General features: G+C 55.7%; 5 protein-coding genes across 5 annotated transcripts; 2 read left to right on the top strand and 3 right to left on the bottom strand.

Moving 5' to 3' along the window:
* The first annotated feature begins 632 nt into the window (after window positions 1–632).
* On the top strand, window positions 633–1,714 carry N656DRAFT_784281 (uncharacterized protein). The gene is made up of 2 exons (XM_064816131.1): window positions 633–704; window positions 903–1,714. Exon 2 carries the CDS (start codon window positions 983–985, stop codon window positions 1,661–1,663), a length of 681 nt encoding a protein of 226 aa, XP_064665826.1. The 5' UTR covers window positions 633–704; window positions 903–982; the 3' UTR covers window positions 1,664–1,714.
* Window positions 1,715–2,011: 297 nt separating this feature from the next.
* N656DRAFT_784278 (uncharacterized protein) lies at window positions 2,012–3,836 on the bottom strand. Its single transcript, XM_064816130.1, has one exon. It carries the CDS (start codon window positions 3,472–3,474, stop codon window positions 2,173–2,175), a length of 1,302 nt encoding a protein of 433 aa, XP_064665825.1. The 5' UTR covers window positions 3,475–3,836; the 3' UTR covers window positions 2,012–2,172.
* Window positions 3,837–3,907: 71 nt separating this feature from the next.
* On the bottom strand, window positions 3,908–5,564 carry N656DRAFT_761617 (uncharacterized protein). Its single transcript, XM_064813246.1, has 2 exons — window positions 4,824–5,564; window positions 3,908–4,713 (listed from the first exon to the last, which is right to left on the bottom strand). Exons 1-2 carry the CDS (start codon window positions 5,189–5,191, stop codon window positions 4,011–4,013), a joined length of 1,071 nt encoding a protein of 356 aa, XP_064665824.1. The 5' UTR covers window positions 5,192–5,564; the 3' UTR covers window positions 3,908–4,010.
* Window positions 5,565–6,231: 667 nt separating this feature from the next.
* Window positions 6,232–8,407, top strand: N656DRAFT_434096 (MFS general substrate transporter). The gene is made up of 4 exons (XM_064809640.1): window positions 6,232–6,283; window positions 6,338–6,806; window positions 6,885–8,099; window positions 8,179–8,407. Exons 2-4 carry the CDS (start codon window positions 6,661–6,663, stop codon window positions 8,294–8,296), a joined length of 1,479 nt encoding a protein of 492 aa, XP_064665823.1. The 5' UTR covers window positions 6,232–6,283; window positions 6,338–6,660; the 3' UTR covers window positions 8,297–8,407.
* Window positions 8,224–10,018, bottom strand: N656DRAFT_761611 (monooxygenase). The gene is made up of 2 exons (XM_064813245.1): window positions 9,840–10,018; window positions 8,224–9,784 (listed from the first exon to the last, which is right to left on the bottom strand). Exons 1-2 carry the CDS (start codon window positions 9,894–9,896, stop codon window positions 8,519–8,521), a joined length of 1,323 nt encoding a protein of 440 aa, XP_064665822.1. The 5' UTR covers window positions 9,897–10,018; the 3' UTR covers window positions 8,224–8,518.
* Window positions 10,019–10,967: the final 949 nt, after the last annotated feature.

Here is a 10,967-nt window from a genome sequence, read left to right as displayed (position 1 = left end):
TGGCAAGGCTCTGATAACTGCTTATCTGGTTTGAGGTGGGCTGCGCTAAAGTGCCAAGATCTGACTACAAAACATCTCACGCCAATCAGGGGCAATCTCCGCCTCCTCACTGCGGGGTGGCCGCTGTAATGCGGCTCAATTCTTCGCCGACTGACTGGGCGGGTAATTTTTTCAGGGGTTCGCAGCACGCTGAACACAAGCAGGGGCGTCAGGGACTGACAAGGAAGGAAGCAACCTGGCATCCGACGATGCGGCTCCTTCCTCACTTTGGCAGGCTCGGCAGGTAAACTCAAAAATGATGGCATGCATTTTCGTGGCAGCTGCCCACGGCGCTTTTCGCCCGAAACTTTCACAAATTGGACAGCAGAAATTGGAGTCTGCATGACTGCCAGGAGCATCATTTGAACAGTCCGGCTAGGCGAGCTTGAAGAGCCGATGAGCAGAGCCTTACAAACCCCACTACTACTCATGTAGGGCAGAAAAGCTGAGATAAGGTACGATCCCTCATAAAAGGTAGGTATTGTACCTCAGTACCCATATTGGCGCCGGATGCTACTATCAAACCAGATGACTAGGTGCTTTTGTCAAAGAGACCGCCTAGGTATGAAGGTAGCTTAGGCAGGCTGTTTGGGCACAAACGACAATGGAGGCGACGCCATGGTCGCTCAAACACCCACGGTATTCCCAGGACAGGTAATTGCCCAGTTCCATCGGAACGTCCCGTTCTTCAGTTGAAGAAGAAACAGGCAAGGTATGGCAAATAACTTACACTATGTTGATGCCGCTTCAACGTACTACCGGTCCTTTGCTATTTAAAAGACGCATAAACCCTTTCTCTCCTCTGTTATTCTCGTCCTCTTGTTTTGGAAACACTCGAAACCCTACCAACTCGACAACCATTCAGTGACAGCCAGTTGAGAACATCGCAACTTCCACAACCTACTTAACCAAGTCAACCCTGCGAATCCCACACAGGGTGAAAATGCCACGCTGGGGAGGGATGGACAACTGCCCCAACCCGTGGCGGCCGGGTAACCCGGTCTACAGCCACGATATCGCGCCGTATCTCCGGGTAATGAAGAAGGAGCTCTCCTTCGAGAGCCGCAAAGAGCTAATCAAGTGGCTTAGGTCGGAAGAGGTTCGCCCGTGCTGGCACGAGTTCAGGCGGGACTACCTTCATCATCACCAGATGATCCTCCGCGACGAGAAGCCATGGGAGCCATGCCCGAACTTCACCGAGGACTTCTTCTCTGTCGAGACTGGCGCGGTCAACATCATCCTGAACAGCCCCCTCAGTATGGCCCGGCTCAGAAGGGACGCTAAGCGCGGCGACAAGAGCCAGTGGACCGTTGAAGCGCACGTGGCCTGGTTTGTATCCAGGCTATACCACCGCGCTTGGAACCATGGCCGCGACTCCCTGAGCCGGGATTCTAGGGATCGGAATCCGCTGCCGTTCTGGCATCCCCGCTGCTTCGGCCAGAGACCTTCGCTCCTTACGGACGAACTGAAAGAGGTCTTGGTCTGTTTGGTGCTGATCGACATTCGGCAGCCAAACTGGATTTATAACGGTGAGGATCCCGATGACATTGATGACGAGGAAACCTACGGGGCCCAGTGGGCTTCGATGCGTGACCTCGAGAGAGCGAGGGAGGGACGACGCTAATGGTTAGGTAACTAGGACTTGTGCGATTACCGGCCACTTATGCATCCGGTCTGGTCTGGACTTCGCACACAAATGGAGTCCGGAGGAAGAGGAACTGGGAAGGCGAATAGGGGCAGGGGTAAAGGAGGGCACAAGAAGGGCGCAAAGAGGGCGGGTGGGAGTTGATAGGCCTAATACATTCTTTGCCCAGTGCCTACCTTACTTACCTACCCTAGGTAGGTACGTAAGTACCTTAATTAGCATACCAAATCAAGCATTACTCTGCCTCACGACCGTAGTAACAGGTAACCTAATACTTAAAGTGCCCCAGTGCTACCATACTCTCACGATACCGACCACATGATGGTAGGTAGCCATGCTGTATTCCATAACTGAAGTAGTGGATTTATACATGTAAGTAGGTGCATACTCGGTACTAGTCATTGCCAATATTTTGGCCGTTATAGTTGTAGCCCAATATCCAGCCACTGCCGTGCCTTCAAGGACGTCGAGAGGGTGATTGCTGAACTTCACGGAGTGTACGGAGGCGGTGGGCCTGGCGGCGGTGGGCCTGGCAGCGGCGACGTCGGACTAGGCTGCGGACCCAGACCCGGGCCAGGGGCCGGCGGTTTAGTCTCTGCACCTCCTTCTCCATGATCTGCACCATCAGTACATGTACCATCACTAACGTAGTTCGTTCCACCCCTGATCCCACCCGCGGTCCTCCCCATGCCAGAGCCCTCAAAAGCCCTCCTTATCCTTCCAAAATCCGCCCTGTCCCTCCTCAGCGTCCTCCCGCCCCTGGCAGCCTCCCACTTAACATCCCCTTCTCCGCCGTCTCCAACCCAGCCCAAGCCAAGATCCTTCCACACCCACATGCGCACCGTCACCTCCCTGAGCCCCTCCACAAACTCCATGCCGAAATCCGTGTAGCACATGCCGCAGGACATGTTATTGTTGTTTCCCTGACCAGGAGTTTGACTCTCGGCCTCTTCGCTCTTCCAGACCCCCTTGATCTCCTGCCCGAGAACATTTTTCAGGGCGTAGTCGATGCGCACCGTGCGGACGTACTTCCTCTCCTTTCTCGGCGAGGAACTGTCGCAGGAGGATTTAAGGCGCACGCTGTGGAACACGCGGGTGCAGTGCGGACAGGGGCTGAAGCCGCGGTAGAAGGGCGACGCGAGCCAGTTTTTTGAATAGGAAAGGTCCTGCGGCGGGTTGCCGTTCCAGCCCTTTTCGGGGAGGGAGATTGGAAAGGTCAGGGTGTAGCGAACAAGGAAGGTCTTTTGTTGAGTTTGGTTGGGGTCGTTGGTGGTGACGGCGGTGGGAGGGGATGGGAATGGGCATAGGCAGACGAGAGGGGTAATGGACCAGGTAAGTGCTGGGTAGAAGAGGACAGCCCTGGAGGGCGTCGTGCCGTGGCAGGTGAGCAGCTGGAGCACGTTACTACCCAGAGTCGCGCTGGTTGCTTCGTGGACGTGGTACGGTGCAAGCGAGTATGGGACTGAAGGGTGGACCCGCGGCAAGGGAGTGCAGGTTTGGGGAGTCTGCGACAGCGAGGAGGTTATGGGCGGCAAGAGGAGTGATGGGTTGGGAGCTGCGTCGGCGTTGGGTTTTTGCTTCCCAGTTGCCCGTTCGAAGAGTGACTTGAAGTTGAGGATATTGGCAGAGGCAGGCTTGCAGCTGGATGGCAGTTGCGCAAAGAAATGTGGAAGGTTGTCCGGGTTGTGCGCCGCGCAGCCGTCGTCCGGGCCGTGATAGCACGGCAGATTTCCACCCCACCGCTTACTTGTTGCTGTTGAGGCAGTGACGGCACCTCGGGTCTCGCTCATGGCTAGGGTAGCCGCCGGGCGTTGATTCCAATGGTCAGGGGAAGAAGACAAGCCAATGCGTGTGCTATGGAGACCTGCCCCGCTTGTCTGAGATGAGCTGTGAGGAAGAGAGAGATGGCCAGAGAGGCTCTGGAAGGCAAACCTTTATAGGTAGGCTTGCCTGGCCTGGAGGTGAGGATGTTCGCTCCCGGTGGCTGGGGCAAAGAGCTGCAGGAAGCTCTAGTGGTTGTAATGCCCTTAGAGCTGTAGAGAGCTGCAGGGAGCCTGTGGGAGCTCTGAGAGCTATGAAGAGCTCCAAGAAGCCCTGGCGACCTGGCCCCACCAACAGACACATCCCGTGGCCCCGCCGTCAAGCCGGATCGGTTCACCGGACACGCTAAATTTCAGCACCTTACTTTTCACCGTCAATCGCGCTCAAAAGCTGGCGTTGCTTGCTAGGGGCCGCGTCATGGATATATATTCTTTGTCGTGCCAAGGGATGGGGTCTAGACTATTGACTCTCAGCCACCAAGCACTCAAATCGCAAAGCACCGCGCTTAGCTGCTGTTCCGCCCACGTGTCTGAGCAAGCTTCCGCTCCCGCCAACACCAGCCGACGACGAAAGCAACGCCAGGCCCAAAGCATGCTAAAGCAATGGGCAACAGAGCCGCCGCAAAGAACGCGTCAGCTCCCGCGAACCCCAGTCTGCACAGGTCGACAAACTGACACAACAGCCACAAGAAGCAGGCGCTGAACGCGCAGACCTGGTCGACCTGAAGTGCCCGCCTGCTGTGGAGAGTCAGGTCCTCCTGCGTCTCCCAGGAAGGCAAAAAAAGCTCGGCCGGCGAGTACGGGGCAAGGACCAGGGTCGCAATCCAGACGGCGGCTGAGATGGTGCAGAGCACTGTGAGAAGCAAGCGGGGCTGCGCGAGCGGGAATCGCGCAAACAGGTTTCCCGCGAGCAGCGTGCCGACAAAGTTGGCGATACCGATCCAAAGCGGCGACATCTGCCAGGCGAAGATCCAGTAATGGCGCGCCACGAGGTCTGAGGATAGGTACGCGGCGAACACTTCGAGGTTGTGCAGCACCAGCATCAGAGGCAGCAGAAGGCCGACCCACTTGGTTTGCACCGTCCGCAGGAAGTTGTCGCTGCCCGCAATATCTGCCGTCGTGGGCCCGAAGACGAGGGAGAGGAAGTAGACGAAGGGCGCGACGGTGCCGATGCCCAGGCGCTGCGCTCCAAAGGTCCAGAGGGTTGCGCTGCGCGGTGCTGCGGTCAGTTCCGAACCTCCCGTATGTACTGTACTGTACATACGCAATTTACCCGACTAGTACTCCGTAGCACCAAAGAACTGGGCATCTGAACTCACAAATACGCAGGCGACCAGGCGTTTCCGATGCGGGCTGCTTCCAGGTACCAGACAGCGTACATGGGCCCCAGATCAGTCAGGAAGGACATCATCTGCCACCAGCCAATCTCGTCGTAGCCCAGCGACGAGGGCGCAAAGGTGATGGAGGCGGCGCGCCACATGTGGTCGAGCGGCTCGATGCCGTAGAAGGTCTCAAAGACCTTAAGAGAGCCACCGGGCCATTTGATGGCGCCCTTGTCAACTTTCATGACTTGTTCCTCGAATTTGATCAACTTGTCAACGTCCATCTCCTTGACGCAGATCAAGACAAGCGCGGCAAAAGGCGCGGCGAGGAACACGCGCCCGATTCTGGACAGCACGGATGCCATCGAAATTGGTGTCACGATCGGCGTTCGGAGTGCAACTCTGCAGTGACAACTCTGGCGTGGCCGTGTGGGTGTCGTCAAGGTGCGTTCTAGTTCCAGCCCTTTAGGAAGAGTTTAGATGGAAACGAGACAAGAATTTGAGATATGAGGATATCGCACGTTCGGGACTGTCGGACATTCCAGTCCCTGGTGTGCGAAGGAGCGACCAAATTTATTGTTGCTTACCGCATAATACCGCTATGTAGTTGGCAGGCACGAGTGCGGCGTGGCTGACACTGACCGCCAGTAGGGATGGCGGTTTTTGACAAACGACAGTGATTTACAGTAGTCGGTCTCCCACACTTATTTTTAGCGACATTTTCCATCTTCAAATGGCCATATATCGTTTGATTACATCGTTTGGTCGCCGACTTCCTACCTCCAGCCGTCTTTTCCGACTGTACATTGCCCGCCTCAGGTATCTTCGTCTGCCGAAGGCCTTGGCAAGCACTCAAGTATACTTGCAAGCAAGCTAAATATGCGATAGAAATAAGCAAGTAACATGAAGCCAAGATTTGAGAGCGTTACTTGACTTACTTGACTTATTCGGAGCGCTGCATAGAAGTGTCCCAGAACCTTTGGCTGCCCACAAAACGGAGCAATTATGGGATATTGATTGCATTCGCATTCAATACTAGCTTGCACCCCTACCCGACGTTGTCTTTGAGCCGGATGTGCAGGGAGAAACCATGACCCCGTGGCCTATATGTGAGTTCTCGACCTAAAAAGCTCCTCTTGCTAACTGCTTTCCAACTGCTCGCAACATGAACCTGAGCCATCGCCTACATACCTAGGTACTAGTGTACGAGCTGATCGCTGGATTTCGCTGCTCAGAGTCGGAGTCCCGTGTCCGAATCGTCCAGAGACCGCCATGGCGCTCGCTCTACCCCCTGATACCTGAGTGACCTCACACATGCCGGGGCGCATCGACTGGACTTTCTTCCTGGCCGGGCTATGTGCGTGTTCCCAGCCGCGTCTAGACCCAGTAGCATCTAGTACTACCTACTGGTAGTACAGGCACTATCTCCTCTATTATATACAAGATCCTTGCATAAGGTATGGTCTCACTCCCGTTCTCACCCGTGCGGGGTTGACAGAAAATACCACCAGCTGTCATCTGGTAGTAACCTTGATTATAAGTGATCCTCGACGGAAATATGACGGATGGATCGCCACACAGACGATGGTTGAGGTTATCTCCCCAGCGACCCTTCCTACACATCTCCCTCGGAAGACACGGGAGCTTGCAGAAGGCGGCTGTGATGCTCGATAGCGTGGCACAGGGACTGACTGGCTGTCGACGTGGCGCCAAATTGACCGACACCACTGGGTTCGATCCTAATCCAAAGCATACCTGGTAATCTTCGCGGTTACTTCAGCTCCTGTCGGCTTGACGATACCAACACGCCATTCGTGTGTGCCCATCTCAGAGTATGCTGCCTGAAAGAGATGTGGACGAGGGTGGCAGAGAGAAGGGGGTCGAGTCCATTCAGGACTTATCCTCGGTCGAGGCCACCGCACTCGAGGACATCGACACCAAACGTCTGGAGCGGAACCTGCTTAGGAAGTTGGACACCAGGTAACCTTTTTCCATTTTCACAGAGTGCTTTCACAGGCAAAGCAAACAACTTGAACTAACCGGTTCGAACTTGAACAGAATCCTGCCGGTCTTCGTCTTGCTCGTCCTCTGTTCGTTCCTCGACCGCACCAACGTGGGCAACGCAAAGGTCTACAACATGAACAAGGAGCTGGGCCTGTCCGATCTGCAATTCCAGCAGGGCCTAGCCGCCTTCTACCCGCTCTACATTGCCGCCGAGATCCCCAGCAACCTTGTGCTCAAAAAGGTCACGCCCAGGATATGGATCGCCCTCATGACATTCCTCTGGGGCCTCATCTGTTTGTGCCTGGGCCTGGTCCACAACTTCCACCAGTTCATTGCTCTGCGCACCCTGCTCGGTCTGGCTGAGGGCGGCCTCTTCCCTGGCATGGTTCTGTACCTGTCGACCATATATACCCGCTCCGAGCTCGCCCTCCGGATTGGCGTCCTTTACACCTCCACTTCGCTCTCTAGTGGGTTTGGAGGGCTCCTGGCACGCGCGATGGGCGCTATTGGTAACCGCGGGGGCCTCACTGCGTGGCGCTGGATCTTTGTCATTGAGGGCCTGTTCACCGTGGTGTGTGCCGTGTTTACGTACATCATGCTGCCCAACGCACTGGACACGGCTAGCTTTTTGACGGAAAAAGAGCGCGACCTCGGCATAGCACGACAAGCCGGCGTTAAACATGGCACCAGAAGCAAGGAAGGCAGCGAGAAGTTCTCCTTGTCCGAGGTGGGCAGAGCCTTCAAGTACCCCCTGACCTGGCTGACGGCTTGCGCCTACTTTGCTCTCCTGTCTGCCATTTACTCAATCGGAGTGTTTTTGCCTACTATCATTGTGAGGCTGGGCTACACGGCCAACGACGCACAGCTGATGACCGTGCCGCCGTACGGTGTGGCGGCCATCATGACGCTCGTCGTCGCTTTTGTCTCTGACCGCCTCAAGGTCCGGGGCATCATGATGCTCTGCACCATGCCCGTCGCCATCATCGGCTACGCCGTAATCGCCAATGTCGGTGACGACAAGCCTACGGTCAAGTACGGCATGACCATCATGATGGCCACAGGCATCTACAGCAGTGTGCCGCCTGTGCTCGCGTGGCTGTCCAATAACTCGGCAGGGCACTACAAGCGGGCCACGGCTGCCGCTCTGCAGCTTGCGATTGCAAACTGTGGAGGGATTCTGTCCGTGTTTCTCTACCCCGACAGTGATGGTCCTGTCTTCTACCGGGGGCACACTGTCATTCTGGGGCTCTTGATTGCTGGGTGGTTCTTGCAAGTTTTACCCCTTTTCCTACCACCCTTCAGTTTCTCCCGCCTCCATCCTACAAGAGTCAGGCTAACATTAATTTAGCATCTTGACCACAGTCCTCGTCTGCTCAAAGATAAATAGGGACAAAGCACAGGGAAAATATGACAAATACATTGGGTACGGCGACGATAGAGAGCCCAGCTTCAGGCTGGTGCTGTGACTTTTGTCCGGTGTATCATGGGGAATCGCTGGACAGTAAGTAGACTGAAAGAGGCTGATACACTTCGATGAAACGGAAGAACTTCCTTTCTTATGTCCTTTCACATGGATAGTGCAATGCACCTCACCCTCTGCTGAAAGTATGCGCATTACACTTAGTTCATAGAAGCCCCTGAATCGGTTGACATGAGGGTATTTCCAAGCCCCCTCATTCTCGTCAAGTTCATATCGCCGTAGCCCACTCAGGAAACATCTCCTCGCTAATCGGCGCCGACGCCTCGTCCCGGTCCCGGATATACTCCTCCAGGGCAAGACATTGATGCTGGCTCCTCTCGCCCATCTCAACCCCCCGTTTCTGCACAAACCTCGCGTACCCCATCGTTTTCTGCTTCCACTCGTCCCTCGTCACCTTCCCCGCAACATAATCTGCATAGAGCATGGCATCGTAAGCCGCCTGCGACGTTGACGCAACTGTGTGCGGCCTGAACCCGGCCAGCGCGTCCCCGACGAGCACCACCTTCCCGTCAAGAAACTCGTTCGCCGGACTAATCACGTCCGTAACGGCTTGCACAAACGGCCGTTTGGCCTTGCACACGACCTCAGCGAATTGCGGCGGCAGCCGCGCCCGCGCAATCTCCTGCTGCTGTGCCCACGCCGCTGGGTTGATCAGCCCGGGTGGTAACGTCAGGCGGTGCCGCTTGCCGTGGCGGTCTGTCATCAACTCTTCCAGCTTGGGGGACCCCGCGGGGAAGTTGGTGTAGTACACGAAATTGATTAGCCGCTGGCCCGGTTCCAATGTCCCGTGCTGACCGGGGATCAGATAAGCGAGAATTTGGATGCCTGGGCCGTGGTAGAAGGTGAATGTGTTTGTGAAGGTTGCTTGGGCTGCCGCGCTGGCTTCGTGCTCGACCACGGTGCCCCGCAGCGCGCAGTAGCCGGCGTAGGTTCGTTCGAGTCCAGGACAGAAGAGTGAGCGGATAAGGGAGCTGGGGCCGTCGGCGCCTACGAGCCGGTCAGCGGACATGGTGCCGGTGATGGAAGGGTTGCTTGTGCATTTCCAGGATACGCGGACGCCGTTGCCGTCGGGGTCTTCCGTGACACCGGTGACGGTGCGGTTGTGCAGATGCACGGCTTTCCCGTGGCGTGGGTCAGGGGGAGGAACATCGCAGTAGGGGCTTGCGAGGCCGTCGTAGTTGGCGCGCATGAGGTGGTACGTCAGATCCCACGAGCTCATGTCGTGGTTTGCGTCTACCGTGTGGACGATGTTGCCGTCTTTGTTCAGATACTGTCTCTTGTTGGAATGGATGGCGATATCCTGTCGCTGGCAGCGGTTGTACCGCTCGAGAAATTCAAGAGCGTGGCCACCGGCTACAATCCCGGCGCCCTGGTCGTGTAGCAAAGGCGTTGGGTTTCGTTCGAGTATGGTAGTGTCATGCCCCAGCGCCTTGAGCGCAATGCCGGTAGCCAGGCCCCCAAGGGAGCCACCAACCTGGGTGTCGTTGTATGTCAGCATGCTTGTGCCAGGTCGCGGCCTCTCGGCTTACAATTACGAAATTCATTTTTTCGAGCGAGTCCATTGTCGTTTCGTTGGCGGCTGTCATTTCTGTCAAAGATAAGATACCCTACTATTCAGGTGCGGGTTAATCAAGGGAACACTTCGGGCGCTGTTGATTGATGCGGTCATATGGTGGCTGCAACAGAACGGCGAAAGAAACTAGGCGAGCATTGTAACTGAATGCATAAGTAATCGAGTTGGAACGAGTATGATTACATATCTGTTGGGAGTGCAACCTTATGCTGTTGGGTCATATTACCTCAGGGGCTCAGGGGCTCGTACTCGACAGAACGCCATGTTTAGCCCTAACCCTGAAGCCCTAACCCCTGAACAACAGCGATGCACAAAGTTTAAGCGTAACTTGCTGCGGTGACCTGAATCTTGACTCGCGTGTTTCAACTGAGATGTTAGTACCTTAGGTACATCAAAGTTATCGTTTGCTACGTTACCTTGAACGCGGGAGTTGGAGGGGCGCGGAAGTATCTGGCTCAGGGTTAGGGGTAGACAATGGAATAGGGGGAACCTGAGCAGTCGTTCTCGGGCAAGCACGTCGCCCAGCAGCTCGTGGTTTATATCGGTGCATCTCTGTCCTAGGTACCATGAACCGGTGGGTCATCTTATACAACGTCTTTTGCGTCTTGTGGAAGTACCTTAGGCTTGTTCGGCGCCCTTCCTACTTCATCTCCCACTGGCACTGGCAACAATAAGTTGAATCTACAGTACCTTCCCCCTCGGCAGTCAACTAGCTGCATGTAGCTACCTAGGTACCGTACCTTACCCAACCTTCCAGGATCGTTTATCTCCCAATCTTGCCGGCCGCCACTCCTCGACCGCAGCCGAGCAGTGGGCAATCTACCTTGTTCCCGCGCAAAGCTGCAGTCGATGACAAGCCTCCGGCACGGGGTGTAGCAGCACTCATTTAAACACGACAAACATGGATAATCTGCGGTCCATGTATATACGCGCTTTGCAACAAACCCGGTATAGCGGCAACCAAGCGGGGATGCCGGTTGGCGCGTGCGGGCCATTTAAATCTCTTCAAAAGGGGGTGTTTAGATCGATTTAGCCAGAACTTGCAAAAAGGACACTCCCAACTTATCTGGGCCCGCGTCTGAAC

The sequence above is a fragment of the Canariomyces notabilis genome (assembly GCF_033297395.1).
Source record: "Canariomyces notabilis strain CBS 508.74 unplaced genomic scaffold N656scaffold_33, whole genome shotgun sequence".
Classification (NCBI taxonomy): domain Eukaryota; kingdom Fungi; phylum Ascomycota; class Sordariomycetes; order Sordariales; family Chaetomiaceae; genus Canariomyces; species Canariomyces notabilis.
This window is presented reverse-complemented; position numbering and strand designations above follow the sequence as displayed.